This window comes from Camelina sativa, chromosome 7 (assembly GCF_000633955.1).
Source record: "Camelina sativa cultivar DH55 chromosome 7, Cs, whole genome shotgun sequence".
In the NCBI taxonomy this organism is placed as follows: domain Eukaryota; kingdom Viridiplantae; phylum Streptophyta; class Magnoliopsida; order Brassicales; family Brassicaceae; genus Camelina; species Camelina sativa.
The window spans coordinates 9,197,206-9,208,942 of NC_025691.1; the positions used below are offsets into that span (position 1 = coordinate 9,197,206).

General features: G+C 35.7%; 4 protein-coding genes across 5 annotated transcripts; 1 reads left to right on the forward strand and 3 right to left on the reverse strand.

Moving 5' to 3' along the window:
- Positions 4,099–5,849, reverse strand: LOC104700778 (UPF0725 protein At4g29550-like). 2 transcript variants are annotated; one of them, XM_010416361.2, is made up of 7 exons: positions 5,668–5,849; positions 5,351–5,420; positions 5,109–5,183; positions 4,898–5,011; positions 4,599–4,803; positions 4,364–4,470; positions 4,099–4,229 (listed from the first exon to the last, which is right to left on the reverse strand). In XM_010416361.2, the coding sequence occupies exons 4-7, from the start codon at positions 4,967–4,969 to the stop codon at positions 4,221–4,223; spliced, it is 393 nt and encodes a 130-aa protein (XP_010414663.1). In that variant the 5' UTR covers positions 4,970–5,011; positions 5,109–5,183; positions 5,351–5,420; positions 5,668–5,849; the 3' UTR covers positions 4,099–4,220. The 2 variants fall into 2 exon arrangements, with proteins under 2 accessions (XP_010414663.1, XP_010414662.1); XM_010416360.2 differs by lacking the exon at positions 5,668–5,849 and having other exon boundaries at positions 5,351–5,578.
- On the forward strand, positions 5,939–7,912 carry LOC104700780 (pentatricopeptide repeat-containing protein At1g59720, chloroplastic/mitochondrial-like). Its single transcript, XM_010416363.2, has one exon. It carries the CDS (start codon positions 6,023–6,025, stop codon positions 7,865–7,867), a length of 1,845 nt encoding a protein of 614 aa, XP_010414665.1. The 5' UTR covers positions 5,939–6,022; the 3' UTR covers positions 7,868–7,912.
- On the reverse strand, positions 7,925–9,205 carry LOC104700779. The gene is made up of 3 exons (XM_010416362.2): positions 8,573–9,205; positions 8,175–8,469; positions 7,925–8,089 (listed from the first exon to the last, which is right to left on the reverse strand). The coding sequence occupies exons 1-3, from the start codon at positions 9,128–9,130 to the stop codon at positions 8,067–8,069; spliced, it is 876 nt and encodes a 291-aa protein (XP_010414664.1). The 5' UTR covers positions 9,131–9,205; the 3' UTR covers positions 7,925–8,066.
- Positions 10,705–11,731, reverse strand: LOC104700781 (glutathione S-transferase U16-like). The gene is made up of 2 exons (XM_010416364.2): positions 11,602–11,731; positions 10,705–11,224 (listed from the first exon to the last, which is right to left on the reverse strand). The coding sequence occupies exon 2, from the start codon at positions 11,162–11,164 to the stop codon at positions 10,847–10,849; it is 318 nt and encodes a 105-aa protein (XP_010414666.1). The 5' UTR covers positions 11,165–11,224; positions 11,602–11,731; the 3' UTR covers positions 10,705–10,846.

Sequence of the window (11,737 nt, forward strand, 5' to 3'; positions counted from 1 at the left end):
TATACATCTTGAGTTGCTCCACCACAGTGATTAAGATGGAATTTGAAAGGATGTTGGAAATAAATCTCTATTGATGATTGAATATCTCGAGATGTAGAGACTGTTGTTTTAGTGAGTCAATCTTTCCAACAAGAGGGGGAGAAAATAAACAGCTGGAAAATAGAGATATTGGAAGAAATTATCTTGATCCTCGTCTAATAAATGTGCGCTAGAAATTAAAAAGATAATTTATTGGCAAATTTTGCAAAGATGCTAACAGCATGCAAGAGCAATTTTATGACCTTGAGAGAAAAAAGTCACATATACCAGTTGTTCTCCAATTAATGTCCTAGAAAGATAAGATTAACTGCTAGTAAGTCTAAAAATCGCATGAATTGTAATAGACATATGGTTCCAAATATAAGCATCCTCGAAAGAAAAGGAGCATAAATTAATTTGGCATCGATGAAGCAGAGAGTTATGAAAAATCTCTAGAAGAGATCTAGAGACTTAGACATGAGTAAGAAAGAGATTCAGGTACCTGAGAATCATAATGATAGGAAATTTCAACAAGTTGAGGTATGTCTAGAAAAAGGAACCAGCAAATCAATTGATGTCGTAAATATTTTTGCATGCAATATTGCAATTGATGATGTTAGGGATGAAAATCGAGGATCATAAATCGCAATTAATAGAAAAGTTTTATTGAAAAGTGTACATAAAGAATGATTGATTAATCATTGAAACAACCGGACCCGTTTTCTTTAATTATAATAATATAATTAAATATCCTATAATATTTAATTACAATCCAAATAATAAACCAACAACAAATCAACATGCACAGCGGAAGACAAACCAAACCAACTCCAATTTAATATAAATACCATATCAATTAAAACCAATAAAAATCATCAATACAATATACTTTCTAACCATTTTATCCATCAACCTAACATGCTTCTACGCAAGGTTCCAACATTAATAAACATAACCAAGACCAACAACACAAAACCGAGAACCTAGATCATCATCCTTCTCATCGCCATGATTCCACGCTACACATGCATAACTTGTACCACAAACACAATGAGATGTGTGAGTATTACCAGATATACTCAGTGAGACGATCCTCCCATCTACGAACTATACACACAAGCAAATCAAGAGTACAACCACAAATAAGACATAACAAAACAGTCATTGAACGGGTCACCCAATAACACATGCAACACACCTACATATCATCACACAAAACAAGTCATACAACCCAATCGCTCAGATAAGCTCATGGTCACACACTCACCTTAACAACTGATTCACAAAAATAACTACAACCAAAAGAGAGGCTCTCCAATATCCAAGAACAACCAAACTCGCTCCTACAACCAATCAAAACAACAAACAAACATTGAAAACAAACTGCCAGAATAATCAGAAAAGAACATCCTCACAAGTGAAACGAAATAAAAAAGAACCGTTAACTTTCCAATCCCTCCAGTGAAAACCAAGGTCTATATGTTTAGAATATTCCCACAAACATTCAGCACGATTGGATCTCAGATGAAACCGCAATCGATCCCAAAACACCCGCTGGTCTCAATCCGCGAATGAGAAGAAACGCCCCACAAAACTGGCGATATCTCCTAGAATATTAGCTTAAATTCACTTGTATTAAAAGAAGAGTGTACGAAAATCTTTTAGCTACAACCCTGCCAAATATCAATACATTTTGAAACGATTTGAGCAGTCGGATCCTCCTTCTCCCAAACCCTGACAGTTCAGATTCTCTCTTTACTCAAAAGAAAAAGGTTGATCTTCGTCTCTTTCTCCTTTACACCAAATAACCAAGAGTTATCTCTCTTTCTCTCCCTCTCTCTGAGCAACCAGCGGCGACAAACTCTCCAACTAAAGTAAAGGGAAGCAATCCTTGTAGAGAGGAATTAGGGCCTCCTTAATTAAATCAGAAAATAACTAAACCAATAATTAATTAAATCATCCTTTTGTTTAATCAATAAATCGATTAAGTTAATAAACCAGCAGTGAGTAAAACCAAATCCACTTTAATTACCGATAAAAAAAATTTCCCATATTCATATTTTTCAAGACACGAACGTTGCAATCATTGAAAAAAGTAACTATGAAATAGTTCAAATCTCTTTAAGAGATAATATTTGGAATTGTAGTCGTTATACTTGAAAATGTAAAATGAGTGGAACATAAGTGGATCTGTATAAGAAATTAAGTATGTGTAGTAGTACACTGATTCTCAGAAAATACTTATGAGAGATGTATTTTCTTTTGGTGGAAACAACTATTCTAGATCCCTTATTAGTTTGACAATAAGAATAAGACTTGATTCAGTCTAGTGAGAAGATTTTCAAACTGTCAGAAGTTTCTTTAAAGTGATCATATTGCTAGAAACAATATTTTATAGTTCTCGAGAAAAAGTTTTGTAGACTTTAGACATCTTTGAGGAGAAAAGGGTGAAAGTTTGTTTCTATGAGAGTATCCTAGGTGTAGATCATTGTTATTGATCTTAGGGATCTCATAGTGGGTTGAAAATAGATCAGAAACAAGCTAAGAGAAGATCTTAGAGTTGTGTAAATCCGAGATTGACAGTGACTATAATAGTGTTCAAGAAATATTTTCAAGAAAGTTTGAGGATGTAGGCATTTTCTGAACTCGATAAAAGAAAAAATTGTATGTGTCTCTTCTGCACTTAAAAGTGGTTCTTACTAAAAGAAATCTATAAGAACAAGTGCAAAATATGTTGATGATGAAAATATCATCTTATCTCCGGTAGAGATTTCACATACCAAGGAATATATGGAAAATAATCAATAATGAAATATTACTCCTAAAAGATGGAGAAATCGGATTGTATAAGATCAGATAGTTCACGAAATTTTTTGAGGTTTAGGATTTGATATTTGATGAAAGAGATGTTATCTCAAGATGCTTACATATTCAAATGACTTGAATTTCAATGACCCAGTAGAATATAAGATGATCATATGAGTTTGTACATTAAAGCACTATTTATAACAGTTCAGAACGTTGATATATATGATCATAATATATAACCTGAAGATGATGCTTTCAGGGAGAAATATATGATCATGTGTGTGGTTGTACTTTTTTTCCTTTATTATGGTTTTTATCCCATTGGATTTTTTCATGAAAGGTTTTTAACGAGACAACAAAAGAACACTCGAAAGATATATATCTGAAGATATTTATTATGATTGCAATGGTGAAAGACTATCATCTTTAAAGTCTTTGACATACATTGATGAGATCGTGAGAGACGAAAATAATGATCAAGATGAGTCATTTAAGAGACCAATATCCTATAGAAGAATGGTGATGTACGGTGATATACATGTCCTACAAATTTGTTCAAGTGAAGATTTGGCGAACCATTTACCAATGTGTTTTCCAACCGCTACTTTCAAGAAGCTACTTCATCATATTGGTTCGGTCATTTCGAAGATTTCAAGTGATGTACTTAAGACGGGAAGTAAAAGTGCGCTTCACTCTTTTTTCCTTTACCATAGTTTTTCCCAATATGTTTTCCTGATAAGGTTTTTAATGAGCCAACATAGAGAAAGTGTTATAAATATATCTAGTATTGTATTGATATTCATTATTTGCTCGTTATTAGTAGACTTGTCAACTCTAATATTATATTACTATATATATGTTATATTCTATAAATAGATTAACAAAAGAGAACAATTCCCTAAAACTTCGGTTTCTAACAAAACATAGAGCAAGATTAATGGGGTGTTCATATATTGGGGATCTTATGTACTGTTTGGTTTTTTAATGAATTAATTGTGTACTGTTTTGAATTCTAAGAACCCTTGATCTCTTAATTAAAATTGTATCCTCCAATGGTAGTATATAATTATGGGTCTCTTATTTTGAAAATATTAGTTTTTTGAAAATTTAAAAGTTTAAATAGATTAGAAGTAGTATAAATGATTAAACATTTAAGATGTTATATAAATGGGAAACTATTACATTTAATTAATTTTTAAGCATACATAACATAAAACAAACATAATACATTTTACAATAGAAGTGCAATTCATAAATAGAGAAAATGGTTAATTGTAATACTGATTTACCCCAACTCGTTCACTGAATTTTATCTTACCCTGCTTCAAGGCACATATGTCCTGTTTTTCCATCACTTGTTCTTCTTACTATGCCTCTGCACTCGCAACTCTAATTCATTTCACCTGCATTTTTTAATCATCTAAAACTTATTAGTTAAATCTTGTATACCAGTCGAAACAGATCATATATATATATATATATATATATATATATATATATATAGTGAAGAAGATGAGTCAAAAACTGAACACCTCACCTCATAGAACTGTAACTTATCATCATTCGGTGGCCAATCTGGCATATCACCTTTATAGAAGTTATCTATAGCATCCAAGTCCCAAAAGACAGTGGCATCTCCAATGCCTAAAACATACATTCTAAAAAGATTTAGCCATAACTAAAAATAAACAGTATTGCCGCCATGATTATACACTATCTCGATATGAAAACAGTGACAAATGGACTCTCTTTTTTCACACACACAGTTTTACCTGGCACTTGAGGCTTGATCCTGCATATTTTTGTGACGAGTATCAAACGCGCTTTGTTCTCATACCCTGCATCCGTGACTAAAGTTTGGAAAGTGTGAATTGAGTTGTTGATAGGATCCATCACCTCGGATGTTGAATAAGAATTGTAAAGTGAACCGATTTCTGAGTTAACTTTGACTAGACTCTTGAATTCTAACTTCTTTCCCTACAAGGTTAGAAGCAATGAGGTAAGCATCTATCTATCAATCGATCACAAGGATAGGGTAAAGCAAAAGTGCTTCTCCATCTAAGAGAGTAACCTTTTCAAGATTGTAACAATGGAGTCCAGCCTTTGCAAAGAGTTTTTCATAGGGACTACATCCACCCGGCATTATCCCATTATACGTATGGTTGCAGAAATCAACATCAAATCCCTAAAATTACAAATTCAACAAATATTAAATTTGGAATACGAAAGCACAAAACTTGCAAAGCACAAAGAAAAGGGATCAGATAGAATTTAACTCTCACCCTAGTTGCACCCAGTTGCACCCCGCATAGTGGGATTCGAACCTTGTGCGCATGGAGTTCACAACCACTGAGCTACTGTATTTTTCGTTGAACACTTACTGGTTTAATTATATATTTAAACTAAAACACCCGAAAACAACTTTCATTAAAGGTCATATTGTCTTTTTCCATTTAGGGGTTTTGAGAAATTGTTTTGATGAAAAGAGGATATGAGATTTTAGTAGGAAAGAGCAATAACATACCTTGTTCTTAGCTAAACTTTGGTCAGTGAAGGATCCAACTCAATTGCTTTGTTTACATCTGCCACGGCCTCTACTCATTGAGAAACAAATCAGACCCAAATCTAATCAAACCACTGAAGTCATATAACACCAAGTTCCAAAAGAAAGACATGCTCTACTACCAAACCCAACAGCCTCTCACAAAACTGAAGAAGCTAAAAGTGAAATCAAATGAAAGAGAGAAAAATTCTTGCAAAGAATCCTAATTTAGGATCAAAAATAAAAAATCAAAGAACCCTAATTTGGGATCAAAAATCAAACAACCCTAATTTGTTTACCTAATCACAACCTCCTCTGATTCCATATCTCCTCCGTCGATTCAATCTCCTCCGACCCCAACCTCCTCTGATTCCATATCCTTTAATTCCATCTTCTTACTTTGTCGATTTGGGAGTCCTATGGCGAGAGGGAGACGAAAAAAAAATAAAAGTTGATGATTCAAATTTTTTTCCTTTTTAATTATTTTGTTTGCCAATAGAAGGACACAAGTATGACCTCTTAAATCAAAATTGGATATAGTATATAAGAGACTCCCTTACAATTCCCTCTATGAACCTCCGGATGGAGAAGGTCTTATATTGTACTTATTTTATTTAGTTATTATTCACCTCAAACAACGAAACTCATCATCCAATGTCTAACAGTCTTCTGCTCCACCCATTATCTCCTCCTGTACCACCGGCAAGCTCTCCCTCAGCCTCCGTCTCCGGTAACCACCACCAACGTATTCTCTCCTTATTAAAAACATGTTCAGACATGTCTCAGCTCAAGCAACTCCACGCCTTCACTCTCCGTACCACTTACCCTGACGAACCCGCAACTCTGTTCCTCTACGGCAGAATCCTCCAGCTTACTTCCTCCTTCTCCGACGTTAACTACGCGTTTCGGGTTTTCGATTCAATCCAAAACCGTAGCTCTTTCATGTGGAACACTCTCATCAGAGCATGTGCTCACGATGTTTCAAGGAAAGAAGAAGCCTTTATGCTTTACCTGAAAATGTTAGAGAGAGGTGAATCCTCACCGGATAAGCATACGTTTCCGTTTGTATTGAAAGCTTGCGCTTATATATTCGGCTTATCGGAAGGGAAGCAGGTTCATTGTCAGGTTGTGAAACATGGGTTTGGTGGAGATGTGTATGTTAACAATGGTTTGATTCATTTGTATGGTTCTTGTGGATGTTTGGATTTAGCACGGAAAGTGTTTGATGAAATGCCTGAGAGAAGTCTTGTTTCTTGGAATTCGATGATTGATGCTCTTGTTCGGGTTGGGGAGTATGATTCTGCGTTACAACTGTTTAGAAAGATGCAGGAGTCGTTCGAACCAGATGGTTATACAATGCAGAGTGTTTTGAGTGCATGTGCTGGTCTTGGATCTTTGTCATTAGGTACTTGGGCGCATGCGTTTCTGTTACGAAACTGTGATGTCGATGTTGCTATGAATGTTTTGATTAAGAACTCGTTGATCGAAATGTATTGCAAATGCGGGTCTTTGAGAATGGCTGAGCAAGTGTTTCAAGGGATGCAAAAACGTGATTTAGCTTCATGGAACGCAATGATTCTTGGGTTTGCTACACACGGAAGAGGTGAAGAAGCTATGGATTGCTTCGACCGTATGGTTATTAAACCGAACTCAGTCACGTTTGTTGCCCTGCTCATCGCTTGCAACCACAGAGGAATGGTAAACAAAGGACGACAGTATTTTGACATGATGGTTAGAGATTATGGTATTGAACCAGCGTTGGAGCATTACGGTTGCATCATCGACTTTGTTGCCGGTGCAGGCTACATCAGTGAAGCTATCCACATGGTGATGAGCATGCCAATGAAACCAGATGCAGTGATCTGGAGAAGTCTCCTTGATGCTTGTTGCAAAAAAGGTGCTAGTGTCGAGCTAAGTGAAGAAATTGCTAGACGTATCATTGAAACAAGAGAAGGTAACCAAAGTTTTAACAGTAGCTACAGTGGTGCATATGTTTTGTTGTCAAGAGTTTATGCTTCAGCTAGCCAGTGGAACGATGTTGGAATTGTCAGAAAACTAATGACTGAACATGGAATTCGAAAACAGCCCGGGTGTAGTTCTATTGAGATAAATGGCGTCTCCCATGAGTTTTTTGCAGGAGACACATCGCACCCTCAGACGAAACAGATATACCAACAGTTAGAAGTGATTGACGACAGACTGAGGTCGATTGGTTATTTACCGGATTGCTCTCAAGCACCATTAGTCGATGCAACAAATGATGGTAGTAAAGAGTACTCCCTCAAGCTTCACAGTGAGAGACTTGCCATTGCTTTTGGATTGATAAGCTTACCACCTCAAACTCCAATCCGTATATTCAAGAATCTACGTGTATGCAGCGATTGCCACGAGGTTACTAAACTGATCTCAAAAGTCTTCAACACTGAGATCATTGTGAGAGATCGTGTACGCTTCCATCACTTCAAAGATGGATCCTGCTCTTGTTCAGACTATTGGTAGCAAGAACTAGTTGCAGGGATATTTATAAAAGGGAAAAAACCGTTAAGGCAGTGTATATCATTGATCAATGCAACCAGTTTTGTATAAATCATAAGTTTGGTAAGTCAATCCAATCTTAGCTGAACTAACAACAAACAATTTGCAGCCATATCCTTTCACATCACAGATCAGCTTCAAACTATGAAAGAGAAAGTGATCTCTACTTGATGAAGTCTTCTGCTACTGTTACACCAAAGGAAACAGAGAACAATGTCAGTGACAAAAGCAGCGGTTTGACTTGGAGGAATTAAGCACAAAAGAAACTCACTTTTTGATGATTTTGGCACTAAGACGACAGTCATGTCTGCATTGTTGGGTGGAAGCTGAAGACGCAAAGGGAAAAGCTTCCCGTTCAACGGGCTACGAGTACACACGACAACATCTTCAACATTGCTCTCTTCTTTCAATCTCGTAGTCAGCTCTTCAACACCATTGCCTTTGAAAGTAAACGACATTACCTCCACTGAATCATCTTCAACTTCACCATCATCATCCGCTACATGATAGTATATCACTCTCCCTTCCGACTTCGGCGGCGATCCAATCGCCACTGAATCCGTTGACTGCCACACACACAAAACAAAAAAAAAACATCAAGTCAACGAATCCAAGCCTAAAGCATAATACCATTTTTTTTGGTCAATATGGATTAAAAAAAAAAGTCACCTCTTGTCTAAAGAAACGGTTAGATCTGGAAGGAGATCCAGGTGCGAAATCGAGTGAATCGGAATGATGAAGCGGAGAGGGAGGCTGCTGGTGATCGGAAGTATCAGTGAGGATCTCAACGACATCAACATGCCAAAGAATCCATTCTTGAGTAGCCGATCTATGAGGAATATCATGAGTAACAGAGTTTCTCCAAGGAGGTAAACCACCGTTACCACGAAGGAAGTGACCATAACGAGTCTTGAGCTTAACAAGAGCAGAGTCTCTGATCGGTTCCCAAGCTAAAGACGAGTCAAGACGGCTAGGATTAGTCTGTAGGACTTTTCTTCCGGTGGCTCCGAGAAGAAACGGTTTGTTTGAGGCGGTTAAGTATTTGCCGTAAGCGCTTTTGAGACGGATAAGGTTGGTGGAGCCAGGGACTATCTCAACGGTCCATTTGGCTGCTCCTGCTGAGCCGTTACGTTCTTGAGTTACGGATTCTTCGTCTTCGTTGGCGATTAGGTACTTGTCGTGGTGGCTCCGTAAACGAACCGCTTTGGCTTTTTGAAAAAACTCCATTGATAGAGAGAAATGTTGAAGATGGTGTGTGAATGTATTACAAAGCTGGACTTGAGCTGGGTCTTTTACAGAAAAGGTATTTTTTTTTTTTTTTTTAGGTATTTATTATTTCTTAATTACTCATTTTCATTTTAATTTTTTGTTGTCTGATTTTTTTTTGGGTCAATTTCACTCTCTCTTCTTTTGGTAATACCTTAAGGTCTTCTAATAATTGTTAGCTTTTTTGTTAATAAAATATATTTGTGGGATCTAGATCTCTGACCAGGATAAATTGATTGTTTAATTGGACATATAAAATTCAATTTTGTTTTGGCTTATTAGGAGTAGAGTAAGTAGAGTAATTAAAATATTGATACAGAGATATTAGCACCGTAATCAAGAAAAATTAAGGTCGCTTAACTTTAGATTTTGGCCTTAGAACGACTGATCTGTCATCTGTGTCATATGAAAATTGAAAACATTATCATGGCCGGCTCACTGGTTTACCGTCTTACGGGAAGGTGCCACGGTCCAGGTCTGGTCACTCCTAAACACTAAACCCCGCTAAAATGTTTTTATCCGTTTTATGATGTTTTTAACTTTCAATGTGTTTCCGGATATCATTTTAAATCTGGAAAAAAGTTTAATAACACTAAAACCCGCTAAAATAATTTTATGATAGTTTAAACCTTAAAACTAAATTATTTGTTTGCACCGACATAAAAGATGGTGAAACAATAGATTCCATCAACGCATGAATAGTTAAATTATTTATTATGGATATTATTTATAAAAAAAAAACTTCATATTTTTGGTGTATTCATTTTCCTATTACAAAACTCTTAGACCATGTATAATGGCGTTGATCACCCAGTTGCTCCCCAAAATTATATTATTAAAAACTAATAAAATAATATAAAAGAGAAAACGCTTTTGGTTTCCGATTCGAAATCAATCGGTTCAAATCAGGATCTAATGAAGATGCATTTTTTAAAAAGATTAATGTGAAGAGAAATGATCTGCAATATTTTTTTTATTATTATTTTTTATTATAATTAATTGTAATAAATAATAAAATGAATTGAAATTCTGATTAAACGAACATAACTTTACTATTTCGCGTTGACGGATGCTATTGTTTCATCATTTTTATGGCGACATAAACAAAGAAGATAGTGTGAAGTGACCTTAGTGCATTAGTAAATGACAAGTTCTTAATGCACAAGGTACCATCACACTTGTAATCGAGTTTCACTCCCTACGAATGTAGGGATTTGGCTAATGGACGGCCAGTTGTGGTTCAATGGTTGACAAAAAAAAAAAAAAAAAAACAGAAAAACAAAGAAGCTAATTTTAATTTTAGTGTTTATAGTGTTAGTTTAAATGTATTTATTTTGGTAGTTTAATAGTGTTAATGAAATTTTTTTGGTAGTTCATAGTGCTAATGAAATTGTCTAAAAGTTTAAAATGTTACCTAATGAGACTTGGTTAAAAATGTGATTTTCTATTTTAAAACTACTGAAAAATAGATTTACGTATACGGCCTTGCTAGGAACTCTAATAATAATCTTTGGTTAGCCTTAACATTAACTATAAACATAAAATGGAAACAACATATAAATTGCATCATTATTAAGATCGTAGCATACACTGAACAACACTTAAACTTAAACTTATTATTTTCTACTCACATGTACATACTTGACACTTGCATTGCAATACATGTCTAAGATGGTCTCAAGATCTTGAAGCTGCGGACTGAGCTCTAACCTCAAGCTCACGTAGAAACTCAGCTACTTTCTTGATGTCCGGCACCACATTCTTTACCGTCTCGTCAGAAAAGAATTCACCTCCCCATTTACAAAGAGAAGGAGTTTTTGATTCGTCTAAAAGTTTTTCCCCTTTAAACTCCTCCATAGCTTTCAAGAGAACCAAAAAGCTTCCCAAGCAAATGTCCATAAACCCGATTGCTTCACCACCAAAAAACGGTTTCCCTTTGCTTATAGACACAAACGCATCCTCTAGTTGCAACAACCCTTCTTCCACTTCTTCCATGGCTTTCGCTTTTGCATCTTCTGATTTGGTGATTGTCGCCAATTTCAAAGCCGGAAACCACTGGATTCTCAAAACAGGAGTTTAGGAATATATATATAAGCTACAATTATTTATATGCATATATACTATAGCATAGACACGAAAACGAAGACGCAAAGAACCAAAATATTGTGGTCTTAGTGTTAAAACAGCCTTAAATCTGATGAGTCTAAATAAATTTAGAACAACCATGTTTATATTAGGAAATAATATGATATTGAGTGTTAGGAAATAATCACTCATACAGGACATACATGATACATCCCCCAAGACCAATCAAGCAACGCATGCACGACAGATAGATCATAGATTCATTGGAGTGTAACACACAAACACTAATTAACGAAGTCCTTGTTATCAACGAAGCAAAACTCCAAAATAAGAATAAGAAACCAGACCTTGTTATCAACGAAGGCAGACCAGAAGCGAGCAAGAGCTCGATCATGAGGATGGGAAGGAAGAATGGACTGTCCAGACGAGTTCCACGTCTCATCGATGTACTCAACGATGTTAAGAGACTCACAAACCGGTTTA

What these genes read in the sequence shown, in the direction of transcription:
- LOC104700780 (XM_010416363.2), top strand. Translation starts at nt 6,023, where the DNA reads ATGTCTAACAGTCTTCTGCTCCACCCATTATCTCCTCCTGTACCACCG.
- LOC104700779 (XM_010416362.2), bottom strand. Translation starts at nt 9,130, where the DNA reads ATGGAGTTTTTTCAAAAAGCCAAAGCGGTTCGTTTACGGAGCCACCAC. An exon ending in ACCGTTTCTTTAGACAAGAG is followed by an intron (nt 8,470 to 8,572) that starts GTGACTTTTTTT and finishes TGTGTGTGGCAG; the next exon opens with TCAACGGATTCAGTGGCGAT. An exon ending in AGTGCCAAAATCATCAAAAA is followed by an intron (nt 8,090 to 8,174) that starts GTGAGTTTCTTT and finishes TTGGTGTAACAG; the next exon opens with TAGCAGAAGACTTCATCAAG.
- LOC104700778 (XM_010416361.2), bottom strand. Translation starts at nt 4,969, where the DNA reads ATGCCGGGTGGATGTAGTCCCTATGAAAAACTCTTTGCAAAGGCTGGA. An exon ending in ATTGTTACAATCTTGAAAAG is followed by an intron (nt 4,804 to 4,897) that starts GTTACTCTCTTA and finishes CTAACCTTGTAG; the next exon opens with GGAAAGAAGTTAGAATTCAA. An exon ending in GATCAAGCCTCAAGTGCCAG is followed by an intron (nt 4,471 to 4,598) that starts GTAAAACTGTGT and finishes TGTATGTTTTAG; the next exon opens with GCATTGGAGATGCCACTGTC.
- LOC104700781 (XM_010416364.2), bottom strand. Translation starts at nt 11,164, where the DNA reads ATGGAAGAAGTGGAAGAAGGGTTGTTGCAACTAGAGGATGCGTTTGTG.